At 47.5% G+C, this 12,913-nt stretch overlaps 1 protein-coding gene across 9 annotated transcripts in view; it reads right to left on the bottom strand.

Annotated features, from left to right (window-relative positions):
• LOC137095687 (pumilio homolog 1-like) overlaps positions 1 to 12,913 on the bottom strand; it is a 215,044-nt gene that overhangs the window by 79,246 nt on the left and 122,885 nt on the right. For all 9 annotated transcript variants that reach the window (XM_067462472.1, XM_067462473.1, XM_067462471.1 and 6 more), the window contains one exon: positions 3,185 to 3,421. In XM_067462472.1, the coding sequence (XP_067318573.1) occupies positions 3,185 to 3,421 (237 nt within the window). The remainder of the gene's footprint in view (positions 1 to 3,184; positions 3,422 to 12,913) is intronic.

Consider the following 12,913-nt stretch of genomic DNA (forward strand, 5'->3'; position numbering starts at 1 on the left):
AGGCACATAGGAATAGCCAGGTCTTCAAGTTTTTCCTAAAGACTGCCAACGTGGGTACTAGTCTAATGCCGTTAGGGAGAGTGTTCCAAAGTCAGGGGGCAACCACAGAGAAGGCCCTGTCCCTCGTCCCCACCAACACAGGTGGGATTGTGAGCAGAGCCTCTCCGGATGAACGAAGGGAGCGCATGGGTTCATAAACGGAGATGCGGTCACGCAGGTAGGCAGGTCCCAAACTGTTTAGGGCTTTGTAGGTAAGCACCTGTACCTTGAATTGGGTTCAGTAGGTAAACGGCAGCCAATGGAGCTCCTAAACAGGAGGGTTGACCTCTCTCTGTAACGAGTGCCAGTTAACATCCTGGCCACTGCCCAATGGACCAGTTGGAATTTCCGAGCCGTTTTCAAGGACAGCCCCACATAGAGCGCATTAAAGTAATCCAGTCTAGAGCTGACAAAGGCATGGACCTCCCCGGCCAAATCAACCTTTGTGAGGTACGGTCGCAGCTGGCTCCAACTCTTTGATTCTATGATTCTATTACTAATAGCTTGGACTTGAGCCATAAAGGGATTTGGATGTCATGACCAACACCCTGAATTGTGCTGAGAAGCAAACTAGCAGCTAGTGGAGCTGTTGGAACAGCAGAGTTGTGGGCTCCCTGTATTTATTTATTTGGTGTGCTTCTACCCTGCCCTTCTCAACCCCCTAGGGGGGACTCAGGGCGGCTTACAAAAGGCAAAATTCGATGCCTAACAATTCACAAAATACAATACAATATGCAATACACAAATTTACCATATAATGTCACAGTTATAACTAATTAAAACAATCAACAGTATACTAGCAGCAATAAAAACATCTTGTGGTCAGTGTTCACCAAATCCAAGTCCGTAAACCATCTAGCATCCTCATTGCCCTTTCCTACTCTAGTCATTATTGGTTGTCCTTGTCCATCTGCCAGCTTACCCGAAGGCCTGGTCCCACATCCAGGTTTTTAGCTTCCTTCTGAAGAAGAGGAGGTATGTTGATGTCCTAATTTCCCCGGGGAGCACATTCCACAGGTGAGGGGCCCCCACCGAGAAGGTCCTGTCCCTCGTCCCCACCACTCGCTTGTGATAAAGGTGGGGTTGAGAGCAGTGCCCCCTCAGCAGATCTTAAACTCCGAGGTGGGACGTAGAAGGAGATACGTTCGGACAGGTACGCTGGGCCGGAGCCGTAAAGGGTCAAAACCAGCACTTTGAATTGTGCTCGGAACTGGATCGGCAGCCAGTGGAGCTGACATAGCAGGGGGTGGTATGCTCCCTGTATGATGCCCCGGTGAGTAATCTAGCCGTTGCCCGTTGGACTAATTGAAGTTTCTGAACAGTCTTCAAAGGCAACCCCACGTAGAGCACGTTGCCGTAATCTATTCGGGATGTAACAAGAGCGTGGACCACCATTGCCAGATCCGACTTCCCAAGGTACGGGTGCAGCTGGTGCACAAGTTTTAAATGATGAGACGACGTGGAATGGCTTTTTGTATTATTGATATTGTTGATGTTTTTGATGATGATGTTTTTGGTTATTGCTAGATTGATATTTTAGATTGTGTCTTGAATTTTGAACCTTGTTTTTTCTATGTTGTACACCGCTGCGAGTCGCCCCCGGGCTGAGAACAGCGGTATATAAGCAAAGTAAATAAATAAATAAATTGTGCAAAAGCTCTCCCGGCCACCGCAAAGCAGTACCCCCAAGTCCCATATCCTCGAGGCGTCCCAGAAGGATACCGTGGTATCGAAGGCCACTGAGAGGTCCAGCAGAACTAACAGGGACACACTCCCCCTGTCAAGCTACCAGCGAAGATCATTACCAAGGCGACCAAGCCGGTCTCAGTTCCATGTCCCGGCCTAAAGCCAGACTGTGCTGGATCTAGATAATCAGTGTCTACCAGAAATCCCTGGAGTTGTGTCGCCATCACACATTCCATGACTTTGCCCAAAAAGGGAGGTTGGATACTGGCCTAGTTGTCGAATCGAGTGGGGTCCAGTGATGGCTTTTTCAACAGCCGTTTTATAATAGCTTGTTTTAAGCTCGCTGTAGACCCTAAATGGTTAACAGTCTGGCTACAGCTCTTAGGATCAGCTGATGTTTCTGGACATTCAGAGGGAGCCCCACATAGTGTGTTACAGTAATCCAAGCATGATATAACTAAGGCATGTTACAAAAGGTACATGCACCTAGATCTGGCACCTCAAGTCATGGGCACGGTTGGCACAGAAGTTTTAACTGGTCAAAGGCATTCCTGGCCACAGCAGAAACTTGGGCCTCCAGATTCAATGCTCAGTTCAGGAGTACCCCAAACTGTAAATTTGAGTTTTCAGGAGGATGGTAAGCCTTGCCATTGCCATTGCCATCTTGCAAGGCTGGATTCCTATTCTCTGATCTGTCTTTTGACTATGGCATAGAATCACATATTAGCTGAGAAAGAATAATACAAACTGCTGGAGTTGCGAAGGTGCTACATAGTCCAATAGCTGCCCAATAATTGTCCATTATAGAGGGCTTCAGGGATGGCATTTCTAATATGGGCCTCAGAACTGTCTGCTTTAGGCAAGTTGCATTTCTGCCTTGTTCTAGAGAGACATTTACATTATCTTCACCTATTCAGCCACATTCCCCTCTGGCCTGTTTGATAAACCAGAAAATTTAAGAATCTAGTACATATTTGCTGGCTGTCACATCTCCAAGAAACCTGTCCACATCTTCAGGCTGCACAAATTGAAAAGTAACAACACTGGATAAGCAGGAGCCAAGGTTACATTTGTTTGAAGTGTATCAAGCACAGCATCCAAGTTGGATTGCATATGAGCAACTTTATCTTCAAAGTGGGCTGTTGAGTGGTCAGTGTTTTCTCTTGAGGACAGAACTCTGACCACTCAACACTTCTCTGGGTTGTTCTTTTCAGATGCAATGGTGGCAACAAAAATGTTTATTTGCTCCTCACATAACCACAGAGCATGCCTTTAATTTTGGGTCCTAGTGAGTCCAAACCTGACCAGGTAAAGACTGATGCATGACAATGAAACTGTTGAGACTTCCTCCACACCAAAATCAGCCGCATCCCATCCGTATAGACATCTAACACGATGACTGATCAATGTTGGCTACTACAAACATTATTCTTCACAATTACAGGAAATAGCTCCTTACCAAGATTTAAACTCGAAGATGATCCATGTGAAGACAAGGATGGTGGTGGAGTCTGAGAATGGCCAGGTCCCTGACTAGGCAAAGGCATGCCAACAGGCCCCGGAGAAGATGAAAACCCAAGGCCATTGTAAAAACTGTGTCCAATAGGAGTCAAATTGCTAGATGTCCTCTTATACAGGTCACTATTGCTTGTAAGGGAGTCTCGGCGAGAGCCATTGCCTGTGTTAGAGTTTGTAACTGAAAGAGAAACAAGGGGATTTATCACTGAACAAAATATTCAAATAATGGGAAAGGGACATCATGGCTGTTTACAAAAAGAAGTAGGCTACTATACATCATAGGCTACTATAAATGCCTGGGTTTTCTTAAGCAAAACAATTGTAACGTGGTCACAGATGTAACGTGGTCATCTGTGAACTCACTCATTGTTGTTGTTATGATCATCATCATCATCTTTATTTATATCCGGCCTTTCTCCCATTCTCTAGGTTGTCCTGTGCCTTTAAAGCAACTGCCTAAACCAGGCATGGGCAACCTTCATCCATTAGGAATTGTGGGAGTTGAAGTCCAAAACACCTGGAGCGACGAAGTTTGCCCATGCCTTGTCTAAACTCTCTGGAGCTGAAAAATGTCTTTAGACACAGGCAGTGCTTCCTACCATCCATACAATTCTGGGTATTCCCAATGAAGTCCTCAATTCCACAGACTATGTAGCAAAGTACAAGTTAAAATGAGGAACAGGGATTGACACCACAAGAGCAGGATTCTGTGAGCATCACAGTAAGCAGCCCATTGTCCTTTTATAGCTTTGCTGGTTCACACATATGGGTAGAATACCAAATATGTACTTACCGCTCAAAGGCAAGCAAACTGTTAATTTTGGTGATTAAGAGGAATGTGTTTACAAGCTTGCTTAGTCAGCTGATACTATGTCCATGTTGTAGTGTGGCTTATCTCAAGTTGGATTCCATGAAGAAAATCATAGAATCCTAGAGGTGGAAGAAACCTTGTGGGCCATCCAGTCCAAACCCTTTCTGCCAAGAAGCGGGAAAACTGCACTCAAAGCATCATCGAGAGATGGCCATCCAGCCTCTGATTCAAAGCCTCCAAAGGAGCCATTAAAATGTTGGTGGAGTGGTTTCTGATAGGAGCCACCAGAGGGAGCGCCTCCTCCCCTCGTTGAGCAGCGAGCAAGCGAGTTGGAGGGGAGAGGAGTGCTGGTGGATTTCCCGCCCTTTTAGTAGGGCTAATTGGCCAGGAAGAAGCTGAGCGGCCATCTTGGAGTGCTCCCTCCTTGGATTTTTTAGTCTTCTTTTTGGCGATGCCGCCATGTTGGATCGATTTGTGGCCAGGTAAGTCAACGGACTTAGAGGGTTGGCTAGCCACCATCGGGGGGAGGAGAGCCCTCTCGTAAAGGGCAGCCTTCAGCCTGGAGACCCTGTTTTTGCAGGTCTGGGGGGTGAAGGCCTGACAGATCTTACAAGGCTGAGACAGATGGGCCTCCCCCAGACAGGCGAGGCAAAGCGAGTGCCCATCAGTGTCCGGGAGGGTGTTGGGACACTGAGTTCACTTTTTAAACGAAGTAGTCACCATAGTAAATCGTGCCTTCCCAGCTAGCTAGGCCCAACTGGCTGCTGAAGCAGGAAGCGTCACAATCCAAGGGATAGGCAAAAGAGTAGTCACGAACAGTCCAAGATCAGGGATACAGAAAGCAGGATAACGTAGGCCAGTCCGAAGTCAAAGAGCAGTCAAACGCAACGAGTAACTCACGAGAAGGTTCTCAAGCTGAATCGCAAGGCGGATCAAGAGAACTGAGGGGCCTGGCCCCGCGTTGGGCCTTATATACTCGAGAGGGGAGGGGGGAGGGAGGGCGGCGCCAGGCCTTGACATAAAATGTCTGCTTTTATTTCTAGAAGGTTCCGAGGCTATACCGCGCAGGCGCAGGAAATACCATATGTGCATTTCACAGTTGACTACGACAGGAAAGGAGCCTAGGCTGATTTCATAGGTCAGGTGGGTTGTGCACAATCCACTTTAAAAATGGGGAAACAGGGAGGCCTTTCCTTGGTCCCTCATACCAAGTGAGGAGTGTAGCCTAGTGTGGTTCCTGTTGAGATCTTGGAGTCCTCGTGGACAACAAGCTAAACATGAGCCAACAATGTGATGTGGCAGCAAAAAAAGCCAATGGGATTTTGGCCTGCACCAATAGGAGCATAGCGTCTAGATCTAGGGAAGTAATGCTATCCCTGTATTCTGCTTTGGTTAGACCACACCTGGAATATTGTGTCCAATTCTGGGCATCACAATTCAAGAGAGATATTGACTCTAAGCTGGAATGTGTCCAGAGGAGGGCGACTAAAATGATAAAGGGTCTGGAGAACAAGCCCTATGAGGAGCGGCTTAAGGAGCTGGGCATGTTTAGCCTGAAGAAGAGAAGGCTGAGAGGAAATATGATAGCCATGTATAAATATGTGAAATGAAGCCACAGGGATGAGGGAGCAAGCTTGTTTTCTGCTTCCCTGGAGACTAGGACGCGAAACAATGGCTTCAAACTACAACTTGTGAGAGCCCCATGGTCGTCATGGCGGCCATGAAGTCCTGAGCTGCTCCAGTCAAAGGGGTCTCAGCATGGATGTTAAAATCTCCCAACACCACCAGGCGCTGGGAGGCCAAGGCTGAATTGGAGACCACTTCTGCTAGCACAGGCAAGGAAACTGGCAGGTCGTGGGGTGGGCGGTACACCAGCAAAAACCCCAAGCTGTCACGATTTCCCACCCTCATAATGTCCCTTTTCCATATGTTAAAAATTTTGGTTCCTTTAATGATGGGTATGTTCTGAAATAGAAAGAGCATTTTGGAAAGCATCATCATCTTAATGATGATGCTCCCCAAAAGGATCTGGAGATCAAGCCCTATGAGGAGCGGCTTAAGGAGCTGGGCATGTTTAGCCTGAAGAAGAGAAGAATGACAGGAGATATGATAGCCATGTATAAATATGTAAGAGGAAGCCACAGGGAGGAGGGAGCAAGCTTGTTTACTGCTTCCATGGAGATTAGGACAAGGAACAATGGCTTCAAACTACAAGAAAGGAGATTCCATCTGAACATGAGGAAGAACTTCCTGACTGTGAGAGCTGTTCAGCAGTGGAACTCCCTGCCCCAGAGTGTGGTGGAGGCTCCTTCTTTGGAAGCTTTTAAACAGAGGCTGGATGGCCATCTGTCAGGGGTGATTTGAATGCAATATTCCTGCTTCTTGGCAGGGGGTTGGACTGGATGGCCCATGAGGTCTCTTCCAACTCTTTGATTCTATGATTCTATGAGATAAAAGACTAGAGCAGACCTGATATCAATGGAATATAGGGTCCTTTTCTCATCCGTGGCTTCAGCGGTAGAACATGAGTATGTCTTAGAAACATAGAATTGAAAGGGACATCAAGGCTATTCCTTGCTCAATGCAGGAGCTTCACCTATCATATTTCCAGAAGATAGCTGCCCAGCCTCTTTTTTCAGACGTCCAGAGTAGGAGACCCCACCACTTTTTTGAGCAATTGGTTATATTGTCAAGTTGCTCTTTCTATCAATATTCCTTGTAATACTCAATAGTAAAATTTTCCTCCTAATGTTCCATAAAAACCTACCATTCTGTAACTTCTAACTATTAGACTTAGTTCTAACTTCTGGGGCAGTAGAGAACACGCTCTCCCTCCTCTCTGTGACACTGCTTGTGGTATTTAAGGAAGGCAGTTGTGTCACCCTTCCGTCTTCTCTTCAGCATGTAAAACACACCTTTTCCTCATATGTTTTGATCTACAAAACTGCATCAGCCTTGTTACTTTTCTCTAAACTTCTGCAAAAGGTGGAAATAAGAAAAAAATTAGGAAAGGCTGGAGGGCAACTTGATTCTTACAGCAAGGGATCTTGTCACAAGGAAGGAAAAGAAAGCTCATTTAATCCATAAGAGTACTGAGTAGAGGAATGGCAAAATAAGTAGATGACCTGGGCCATTTTCTAAAGCAAAAGCCAAGGTGCCATTTATTTATTTATTTATTTATTTGGAGTGCTTCTACCCCGCCTGACTCAGGGCGGCTTACAAAAGGCAAAATTCAATGCCCAACAATTCACAAAATACAATATACAATTTACAATTTAACATCAACAGTTATTACTAGTTAAAACAATCAAATCAATATAATAACAGCAATAAAATCATTTTGTGGTCAATATTCGCCGATTTATAAATCCATAATCCATCTAGCATTGCCATTGTCCTTTACTACTCTGGTCGTCATTGTCTTTTGTCCATCTGCCAGTTTACCCGAAGGCCTGGCCCCAAATCCAGGTTTTTAACTTCCTCCTGAAGGAGAGGAGGGATGTTGATGACCTAATTTCCACGGGGAGCGCATTCCACAGGTGAGGGGCCACCACCGAGAAGGCCCTGTCCCTTGTCCCCTGTGACGATGTGTAAATTTTATTCCTTTGGTTATGTATAGTTTGGACAGTGATTTAGGGATGGTAAGTATGGGAGATTATGTTTTGTTGGAGAGAGTGGCTTGATGGTAGCTGAGTTGCCATAGCAACGGGGGCGGAGCCGACTATCACTTCACGGCGCAGCTTTTTAAAAGTGGTAGTCTGTAGCCGGTGAGCTACAGGAAGAGACTAATTTCTCTAGTGGGAGAAATAGGGAATTAGTCAGTGGCCGGAGAGCTACTGAGAGAACACTGAATCTTTGGGTGGAGATTTAGGGAATCAGTGATAAAGGTGGGACCGAGAGCATGGCCTTCCTGGAAGATCTTAAATTCCAAGGTGGGACGTAGGAGATACGTTCAGACAGGTACGCTGGGCCGGAGCCGTAAAGGGTTTTGTAGGTCAAAACTAGCACTTTGAATTGTGCTCGGAACTGGATCGGCAGCCAGTGGAGTTGACATAACAAGAGGGTGGTGTACTCCCTGTATGACGCTCCGGTGAGTAATCTAGCTGTCGCCCGTTGAACTAATTGAAGTTTCCGAACAGTCTTCAAAGGCAACCCACGTAGAGTGAGTTGCAGTAATCTATTCGGGATGTAACAAGAGCGTGGACCACCATGGCCAGATCCGACTTCCCAAGGTACGGGCGCAGCTGGCGCACAAGTTTTAATTGTGCAAAAGCTCTCCCGGCCACCGCTGAGACCTGGGGTTCCAAGCTCAGCGATGAGTCCAGGATCACTCCCAAGCTGCGAACCTGCGTCTTCAGAGTGAGTGTAACCCATCTAACACAGGCTGTAATCCTATGCCCTGTTCGGTCTTACGACTGACCAGTAGGACCTCTGTCTTGTCTGGATTAAGTTTCAATTTCTTAGTGCTCATCCAGTCCGATACAGTGGCCAAGCACCGGTTCAAGGTCTGGACAGCCTCCTTGATAACAGGTGAGAAGGAGTGACAGATTTGGACATCATCTGCGTAGAGATAACACCTCAATCCGAAACTCCGGATGATCTCTCCCAGCGGCTTCATGTAGATGTTAAACAACATCGGGGACAGACTTGAACTCTGAGGGACTCCACACGACAACGGTTGTGGGGCTGAACAGGTGTCACCCAGTAACTCTGGGACAGTCCCTCGAGGAAGGACCGGAGCCACTGCAAAGCCGTACCCCCAAGTCCCATATCCTCGAGGCGTCCCAGAAGCTGTTTTAAGCTCACTGGAAACTTTCCTTCCTTTAAGGAGGCATTAACCTCCACCTTTACCCACTCCGCCAATCTCCCTCTGGCTTCTTTTATCAGCCAGGATGGGCAGGGGTCTAGGATGCATGTGGTCAGTCTCACTTCTCCAAGGATCCTGTCCGTATCCTCAAGGTGATCCAATTGAAATGAATCCAATAAAACCGGACAAGCAGGTGCTCGTGTTACATCCTCAGAGACCGCTGTTAACATGGCGTCAAAGTCAGACAGGATCAACGCAACTTTATCCGCAAAGAAACGAGCAAATGCTACATAGCGAGCCACCGAGTCGTCAGGGATCTCACTCTTAGGCGGATTTAATAGTCCTCTGACGACTCGGAATAGTTCAGCTGGACGGCTCTTTGCGGATGCAATACTGGCAGCAAGAAATAGTTTCTGTGCCGCCTCAATTACCATGTCATAAGACCTTAAAAAGGTGTTCAGACATGTTTGGGTTGATTTGGTAGGCCTCTGACGCAACATGCACTCTAGCCTCCTCTTCTCTCGCTTCATTGCCACCAGCTCCCCAGTGAACCAAGGAGTCGGTTTAGCTCTGTTGCTCAAGAGGGGGCGCTCCGGGGTGATTCTATCAATTTCCCTAATCTCACTATCCCAGCGAGAGACCAGAGTATCGACAGAGTCACTAGCCAAGGAGGTAGGGAACTCCCCAAGAGCCATCAAGAAACCGTTTGGATCCATAAGTCTCTTGGGGCGGACCATTCTAATGGGTCCATCACCCTTGCGGAGGGTAAGAGGCACAGTTGAGTCTAAACCTGATCAGGTGGTGATCGGTCCATTGCAATGGAGCGATGGTCAGCTCCTCCACCCCGTCACCTTCATCCCATCCCTAGCAAAAAACGAAGTCCAGTGTGTGTCCGGCACTATGCGTGGGACCAGATACTAATTAGGACAGGCCCATGTTTGCCATGGCGGCCATAAAGTCCTGAGCCGCACCTGATGGGGGAGCCTCGGCATGAACATTGAAATCTCCCAGGACTAAAAGCCGTTGGGAGTTCAAAGCCATGTCCGAGATCACCCCTGCTAGCTGAGGTAGGGAGACTGCCGTGCAGTGGGGTGGTTGGTACACTAACAGAATCCCTATCCTTTCCCGGTCACCAAACCTAATGCCTATACACTCAAAGGAGGATGACTGTGGGATGGGGCACCTAATCAGGGAGATAAAATTCTTATAGACCACCGCAACTCCGCCTCCCCGCCCTCCAGGTCTTGGTTGGTGCTGCACAGAGTAACCTGACGGACAGAGTTGAGTGAGGGTCACCCCTCCCCCCTTGTCCAGCCAGATCTCTGTGATATTTATTTATCACACCTGATAAATAAATATCAGGTGCGGCTCAGGACTTTATGGCCGCCATGGCAAACATGGGCCTGTCCTAATTAGTATCTGGTCCCACGCATAGTGCCGGGCACACTGCTCTTCTTTGTATACTGCTCTTCTCAGCCCTAAGGCGACTCAGCAATGATACAAGCAAGGTCAGCTTGTTTTTCTAGGATTAGATCTTGAATGATAGAAGTTTTCCCATTTACTGACCTTGCATTGAACAGCACAACTTTTAACCTGGAGGAACCATCATCCTGGCACCTCAGCTGTACCTTGTCAGGAGTGATGTTGCCAATCTGTCCTTATCAATTTTGAGTCAAATAGGTTGTTTGGTTGCATTATGAGTGATTTTTGGGATTGTCAATATTCTATTCTAAATTTTGGGCCGAAATTGTTGTTCATTTGTATTTTTGGAAATTGCCAATGTGTTGTTATAAAATTTGGACCAAATTAAATGTTTTGTTCTCCCTTTCCCGTATCTCCCTCTACCTGTCACCACCTCTATGGCGGTTTCTCCGCCCACGGAACCCTCCCCCCGAGGATACTCCCCCCTCCCCTCTCACTTCTTGTTCCGGTTGTTGTATCTATGGATGGACCCCAGCTTTTCCTCCCCTCTGCGTCTCCTAGCCTCTCCAAAATTCCAGGTTATAAAGTGCACTTGTGCTTTATAGGTGTAATAAGTGGCAGCAATAGTATAAATAGTAACAGTTAAAATAAAGTGCTAATAGTCGTCAACCTTCTAACTGAAGCTAAATGGTAGTGCTGGGCCTTTGAACAGATGTCTAAAGTGCTAGTGCAACAACAGCGTAATCACCGATAAATGAATTGGGACTAGTTGATAGCAGGAGTTCTGGCAGAATAACAGGAAGATCTAATAAAGTGCTCTAGGCTAAAGTGACATAGTGCTGGAACAATTCAAAGTTAATGTCTTCTCAAGTTAAAGCCACTCCCAGTCAAAGGGGCCAATTAGACATGAGGCATCCGGCTTCCTGGAGTACAAGCTGGCATCCACTAGTCAAACCCCCTGGATTCTTCTTGACCATCCAAGGAAAAGGTGTGGTAATACTTATGAAAAGATGTTATAACTCGTACAATGAAGACAGTTGTTGATATTACAGTCACAAATTGCCAGTGAGCTTTGACAGCTGTGAAGCTAGTGTTATTTACACAATGTGCTTCCACCAGAGAGGGCAGTGTGGGACGGAGAATGGCTATTCATTAACCACACATGCAACAACATACAACCTTTCACACATGCAACAACATGAAACACATACAACGACATGAACCACACACACACATGCAGACAATTAAAATGATAAAAGATGGTAAGGGCAGCAGCTGCAAGAGCTTAGAACAACAAGGGGGGGCTTTTCTTCCCCCCCCTCCCAGCAATGTAGCGATTCCTGTTCTCCTTTCTCCCCCCACCTCTAGTATGAAGGTGGGGGAGAGTTCTCCTGAGCAGCCCGGTCTTCTTGGCTTGACCCAGGGGCGACAGCAACGGGACCTAAAAGGCCTGGTGACAGTCGGCAGTCAGCAGCGGCGACAACAGCGGGTCCCAGAAGGCCTGGTGGCAGTCGGTGGTGGTGACGATGATGGTGGAGGAGGAGGGCCTGCCGCAGCTCATCTTTCCTCTGCCAGCTGTGTTTGTCCTTCTGAGGCAGCAGCAGCAGTACAAGCATCCACGATGGTAGTCAACCTGTCGCTGCTCAGGCTTTGCTGCAGCACACGGCGGCGCCGACCGCAATGGCAGTGGCAGGCCTCCGCGAATAATGGCAACGATATCAGCAGGATGGTGGTTGTCCTGCCGCAAATCAGCCTTTTGCAGAATGCGACAGTGCCAGCAGCAGCGGCTTGCTACAGTCTGGCCTTCTGCGGAGCCAAGGTACTAGCGGCTAGGCCTTCCGTGGAGCCGGGTGTTGGCGGCTAGAGTACTGGGCGCGCTGTCATAGATTAGGCCGTCCAACAGAAGGAGCTACTGTAGATTGCTATTACTGCTCCGCTCTGGTGTAGGAGTGAGGCAGCCAAGACGCCCTCTTTCTCCTGTTCTTGGAGGCAAAGATATTAAGCAAAAGAGCAGCTGGGAGACAGAAGTTTTAAAGCCTCCCTCTCTGACTTGCTTCTCTCACCGGTGTAGGAGTGAGGCAACCAAGATGCCCTCCTTCTCCTGTTTTTGCAGGCAAAGATGTTAAGCAAAAGAGCAGCTGGGAGACTGAAATTTTAAAGCCTCCCTCTCTGACTTGCTGCTCTCACCGGTGTAGGAGCGAGGCAGCCAAGACACCCTCTTTCTCCTGTTCTTGCAGGCAAAGATGTTAAGCCATGCCAGTAGCTTGCCCAATTCAGGGTGCAAGATTTGGCTCTCTTCCTGAGAGATGAGGTCTTGACTCAGAGGCAGGGAGTTGGACTCATTCTAGCTGTGGTTGGAGAGAGGAATCAATCAGAGTTAGCAAGTCCCCCAAGGGTTGGGGAACATGGTTAGAGTTGGGAAGAATTCACCTTGTGTCCCTTTCAGATGAAGAAGAATACATTCCTGATGTTTCTGTTAATTTAAGGATCTCAGTTGTAGAATGGAGTCTCTTCCAACTCCAAGATTCTATTATTCAGAAGCTGGATGGCTATCTGTTGGGAGGGCTTTGATTGGGCATTCCCACATGGCAGAAATGGGGCAAGACAGGATTGCATTTGGGTTCTCTTCC

The sequence above is a fragment of the Anolis sagrei genome, chromosome Y, assembly GCF_037176765.1.
Source record: "Anolis sagrei isolate rAnoSag1 chromosome Y, rAnoSag1.mat, whole genome shotgun sequence".
NCBI lineage: Eukaryota > Metazoa > Chordata > Lepidosauria > Squamata > Dactyloidae > Anolis > Anolis sagrei.